Below are 5,874 nucleotides of genomic sequence, written 5' to 3'. Positions count from 1 at the left end.
TAGTTTTTAAGTTTTTACTGTTTTATTGTCCCTGCTCAATGACCCCTTCACTGAAGTATGCTAAAGCTCAAATCTATGAATTATTTACCCTTTTAAGATCTTTCCTGCTCTCAGAAGCCATTTACTGACAGGAAAGTGTTTTATTGCTATAATTACTTATCAGTGAGCGTTATGCTATAGTCTGACCCAGAGAGAAACTGTCACTTTTATACCTGATGTTGAACTCTTTCAGGCAGAGAAATGGAAAAAAAGAACACAGCCTAGTAATTTGTGTGCTAGGCACAGTACATACACATGTCTATCTCATCATGTCATGTGTCACCCTAGTTGTCCTTTTAACCCTCTGGGGGATAATCCCGAGCTGAGCTTGGGGTAAGCCGCCACAGAGGATTTCTCAGGCCCTGGTGGGCCGATTTGCATAATTTTTTCTTTGTTGCACGCAGTTAGCACTTTGCTAGCTGCGTGTATATACCGATCGCCGCCGCTCCGTGCTGATTTGCCACTACCCGTCGTGCCGTGCTGCTCCCCCCCCCAAGACCCCATGCGCAGCCTGGCCAATCAGTGCCAGGCAGCACTGAGGGGTGGATTGGGACTCCCTCTGACGTCACGACGTCGATGACATCATCCCGATCGTCGCCATAGCGACCGGGGAAGCCAAACAGGAAATCCCGTTCTGAACGGGATTTCCTGTTTGCTTTGAGTGCCGGAGGTGATCGGAGGGGGTGGGGCTAGCTACATGATTAAAAAAAATAATTAAAAAAAAATGTGCTGCGCCGCCCCCTGGCGATATTATTGTATCGCCCAGGAGGTTAAAGGCTCGCCTATCTGCCAGCCTGAATCATGGCCTCATCGAGTGTGTGGTTTTAGCCACCATCTTGCCAGTCAGGCCCATTGTCTTTAAGTTAAATCGCTACTAAGTTCATGTACATTTGGACCCACCGATGACCAAGCCACTTAGTTATGTGGTCACTCCCATTTTTTGTTCCGGTGCAGATGCCCTGGATCTACCAGGATCCTAGCAATGCCCTGCACAGCCATAATCTCTAATTTCTCTAAGTTATTCAACATGTCTCCCCAAACAGCATAGTTAAGCAGTGTATCAATACAAACAGCATTTTTAGGCTGCATGTCCACCCAAATGACAATATGTACTGTGTCTTCCCCAAATTTGGGTACCACTTGTAGCTTGAAGCTCCCCTGATGTTTTTACTTTATAGGAACAACTAGGACATCATCAGGCATCAAAGGAGGTAGAATGTTACGGTGGACAAAATGTGATTTTCATGCCCATATAAGGTATATGAATTTAGCAGATAAGTTACTTAATACCATACAACCACCTGAGATGTAATAAAATAGACTATACTTGTACCCCAAACAACCACTGCTAGAATGTTAGAGCTAAAACAGCTATAATACCCACATAGGCTGTAGGTGCATATCAATTTGGCGCCGCTCAGTTAGGCGCGGTGAGAGCCGAATGACGGCTCTCACCGCTGCCGCTAAACTCTGAGGCGGCGTTAAATACTATCCCCCCTCCAAGTTGTTGCAACTCGGAGGGAGATGTAATTCAGGGTCTGGCAGTCACTAGAGCCCCGAATTACCACTACGGGCCCCGCATAGCATATTACTGCTGCTATGAGGCACCCAGTTTCGGCGCTCAGCTCTGAGCCGTGCACCGAAATCAGCTGATCCGATACGATAGGCTGTATGTCTCCACGAGCAGACTATAGGAAAAAAAAAAGATTTTCTTAGACAAATTAGGCAGCATATGTCCAAAGAATATAACTAGATTACATACAAGTATCTATGCCAGTTACAGCCTTGCAAATGGAACTTTCCTTTTCATTTTAGTGGCCCAGGCAGGAATACCTAAATTAAAGAAATTAATGTTTAATATCACTTGCTACGTTTAAGCATACTAATGACAGCAGAGAAATGTATAAAATACAATGGTTTTTTTAATGACCACACTGCTTCCAGGCTTGATTACTGTGGCAGATGATTATTTTCAAAAACACCACCCGGTGCATGGGAGGTGTAACTGCATATAGCTCTACCAGTTACAACCTTATGCACCTGGTATGGTTTTGATTCTCCTTTCAGTGGTTTCAGGTAGGCCTTCCTAAAAATACACAAATATATAAAAAGGTTAATATCACAATAATGACTTTGGATAAGCATATGCTATTTGCGTTGGTTAAAGTATGCTGGTAGGCAGAGCAGAAATTATGTAAACAGTTCCAAAAGTTAAATAACCAAATATGTCAATGATCTACACAAACTATTCATATAAACTTTTATCCTGATTTTCTAGCTAGATGGTCCTCCAGCCTTGCTCAGCCAGCATGCTACATGACGCTGTAATATTGGGATCCACTTGTAACTTACATTTCCCCCGATGACCTTACTTTCTAGGAACATTTATGGGCGGCCATCAGCCCTGCTAATTTGTAGGCAGCAACTGCAAGTGATTCCTGCAAGTAAGGACATCATGCAGTGTAATCAGAAAAGATTCAGGAAACTGTTCCTCTCAAAATTAGTGCTGGAGTTTCCATACATTTCACTATGGATTCACAAACCTTGTTACTTAGCAGTTTTTGTATTAATAAGCCTAACATGTCTAGCACTTTTCTCCTGTTGGACTCAAAGCGCTTGAGCTACAGCCACTGGGATACACTCAAGGGTCCACCCTGCAGTGTTAGGAAGTCTTGCCCAAGGACTTATTACTGAATAGGTACTGACCCTAGCCAGGATATGAACCCGGGTCACCCATGTGAAAGGTAGAGCCCTTAACCAATACACTTTCCAGCCACAGACATTGTATAAAATTAATAATTGTAATATGTAAACTGTACTTATCTGTATAGAATGAAGGGAATCCCGTTCTGCAGAGAATGATGCTGAGATGCACAGGAAAAGGTGGAGCCAGGGAGGGAAACACATGGGCCTGAATATAGAAATGACTCATTGTTCCCAGTAGAACTCCTCAGTGATGCTGGCCTCGGTTGGTTGCCTACAGAGAATATATGATAGACAAGACTTTGATTTGATGATGATGATGATTTATCATTTTCTTATAATGCAGTCCTATAGCTCTTCCATGAGCAGCCAAAGGTCACTTGTGTCACATCTGTGATGGGGGTCTATGGCCAAAAGATTCCTACACACACTTAGCGCTGAGGAGGACAGCTCGTCCCATGGTGCTGGAGGATCATCATATTTTGAATGGCTCTGCCAGTCGACAAAACTTTTAAAATTGGGATCCTCAAGCGTTGCCTTCTCCCATGGAAATTCCCCAGTCATCAGACAGATCATCATCACTCCAAGCGCCCACACATCAATACTCGAGTCTACAAACAATTCTTCATTACCTGTAAGCTGGCATAGCTCGGGTGCTTTATAAAAGATGGTGCCAGACTGTCCTCTGATTGTCGTTCCCTTAATCCGAGCCAGTCCAAAGTCAGTCACCTTCAAACGTTGACAATTTCGTTCAAACACTAATACATTTTCAGGTTTCAAGTCCATGTGCACAATCTCCTTCTCTGCCATGAAGTGTAGCGCATCCGAGATCTGCACCATGCAATTCTTCACTGTGCCTTCTGTAAGTCCAAGCTGAAAGACATACAAGAATCATTAGGACTTTTCTATTTTAAAATATATATAAATGTGAAACAAACTTGTACCAGGAGATGCCATAATACTTACATCGGGTAGTATAAAATCGAAGAGATCTCCAAGAGGTGCCACTTCTTGGCTAAATATGAAATACTCCTCGGTCTTGAAGATCATCGTGTATCTTTGCACGATATTTGGATGGGAGGACAGGTAGGCTGAGATTCCAAATTCCATAAGGAATTTCCTCTTGTTTGTTGTAGCTCTCTCCATCATCTTTAGTGCCATCTTCTGATCTGTGTAAAAAGAAAAAATTATATACATAAGCAATTTAGCACAAACTAAGTACTAAGGGGGTTTATTGTTTTTAATACACATTTTATGTATGCCATGTGATTTTGTTTCAAGACTAAAGCTACGTACACACATGCGACAACGATCGTTCGTTGTCAACGATGAACAAACTTTTAATTGATGAAAGAACGACCTAAAAAAGTTAGTTTTAAAAGGTGTGTAACGATCAGATCGTTAGAACGAACGTTACATCACGTAAAAGCAACTATTGCGCCTGCGCATAAAAATAAAAAGTTCTATGGAGAAATAGTGAAATGTGCATGTCAAGCCTAGTACGAACGACCATTTCCAACGATGTACTACTTTTGCAAACGATCGTCGTTGGAAAAAATCCGCCAAGCTAGATCGTTAGTTGTTATTGATCTAGCTCGTCCGTCGTTAGACTTAATGGTCGTTGGCTGCTTTTTTTTAAACGATCGTCGTTTGAAACGATCGGGGAATGATCGTTTCAAACGACTATAGTCGCATGTGTGTACGCACCTTTAGGGCCTGATTCACAAAGCGGTGCAAACTGTTTGCCCGCGGGAATTTTGCGCGAGTTTCTTCTTATCACGTCTAAACTGAGTTTAGGCGTGATAAAGGACTTTTCACTGGCGTGCAAAGTTTTTCACGCGCAATCGCGCAGCGCACAGCGCGATGCGCCCATTACACCCTATGGGTGCTGCGCGCGGAATTAACTTTGCGCGCGATCACCAGCACAAAGCGGTGCTAACTCAGCGGTGCAAAGTTTATCACGGCTTAAGTCTTTTAGGCGTGATAACTTGGTTATCACCACTTTGTGAATCAGGCCCCAAGCATTTACTTGATACAAAAAAAAATTATAAGTTAAAAAAAAAAATTTCTAATAAAGATAAGTCCATGTATACCTTTAAAAAAATGGTTTAAAAGTTTGGTTGGACCATAAGCATGGGTGCATTTTAAACAGCCTACACTGTTTAGAAAGCTTTTTAGTAAAGGCCTATGAAGCCATATTTATTCTGAATACACAGGAACTAAAAAATAAAAAAAAAAATGTTTGTGCCATGATAGCTGGGAAACAGTACACAGACAGAAATGTATTAAAAACAATTCTCTCAATGCAATTCCAAAAATTACTTCTACGGCATAAATGGGAAAAAAAACCTAAATGATTGCTGGGAAATATATTTAAATGTCCCAACTGTAAATAGAGAAACAGTAACTGAATACTCCAAAATGCCAACTATATAAAAAGGTTAAATCTAAACTGTATTCAATTAGATATATTTAGCAAATATTTTAATAATTAGTAGCCTGCAGAACTGGCTATACCGGCTGGGCTATCTGTATCACAGGACTGGCTGGACAAAATGAAAAAGGCCCTGATAAATCCCCTACATGACTGGTGTAGTAGGTAAGGGGAGGGCACGACATAAGCAACAACATTGCAATGTATAGATTATGAGATTATTAATGATTCCACTAACCTGTAGTCTTCTCCTTCGCCAACAGAACTGCCCCAAATCCACCTTCTCCGAGCCTCTTCATGATGTGGAATCTCTCCTGGAGTTTGATCTTCTGAAGTCCTCGGGAGGCCAAGCTGATAATTCCTTCCAGGGTTTTCAACACTTCGAAAGCAAATTCCATTTTTATCTTGCAGCAAAATATGGTCAAACCTTCAGCAATAGTGCAGCAAAGCAGCAGGTCTCCTACTAGAGGATGAATAGACAGGAAGAGAGAAGGTGGCCTTTATATAGGAGGGGATTTGGGCAGGCAGAGGCTGGGAAGGGCTGTGATTGGTCAGGTCATGTTTTGTATACACTGTGAAAAGTAAACACTGCTACGGTTAATTTGCATTTGAATTGCTTACTTGCAGCCTGTGATACAATAGAGGTGATTGCAAGTCTGAAACATTAGTTTTTACTTTACTTTTTCTTTACCTTCACT

General features: G+C 41.9%; 1 protein-coding gene across 1 annotated transcript; it reads right to left on the bottom strand.

Annotated features, from left to right (window-relative positions):
- Positions 1–3,090: 3,090 nt before the first annotated feature.
- On the bottom strand, positions 3,091–5,574 carry LOC137544459 (serine/threonine-protein kinase SBK1-like). Its single transcript, XM_068265543.1, has 3 exons — positions 5,415–5,574; positions 3,709–3,911; positions 3,091–3,615 (listed from the first exon to the last, which is right to left on the bottom strand). Exons 1-3 carry the CDS (start codon positions 5,572–5,574, stop codon positions 3,091–3,093), a joined length of 888 nt encoding a protein of 295 aa, XP_068121644.1.
- Positions 5,575–5,874: the final 300 nt, after the last annotated feature.

This window comes from Hyperolius riggenbachi, chromosome 1 (genome assembly GCF_040937935.1).
Source record: "Hyperolius riggenbachi isolate aHypRig1 chromosome 1, aHypRig1.pri, whole genome shotgun sequence".
Taxonomy (NCBI): domain Eukaryota; kingdom Metazoa; phylum Chordata; class Amphibia; order Anura; family Hyperoliidae; genus Hyperolius; species Hyperolius riggenbachi.
Note: the sequence above shows the minus strand (reverse complement) of the source record. Positions and strands in the feature narration are given on the sequence as shown.

Excerpts from the sequence above, each read along its gene's own strand:
- LOC137544459 (XM_068265543.1), bottom strand. The coding sequence starts at position 5,574 with ATGGAATTTGCTTTCGAAGTGTTGAAAACCCTGGAAGGAATTATCAGC. Across the intron at positions 3,912-5,414 it reads GGCGAAGGAGAAGACTACAG|ATCAGAAGATGGCACTAAAG; the intron begins GTTAGTGGAATC and ends CTTTTTACACAG. Across the intron at positions 3,616-3,708 it reads TCGATTTTATACTACCCGAT|CTTGGACTTACAGAAGGCAC; the intron begins GTAAGTATTATG and ends TATGTCTTTCAG.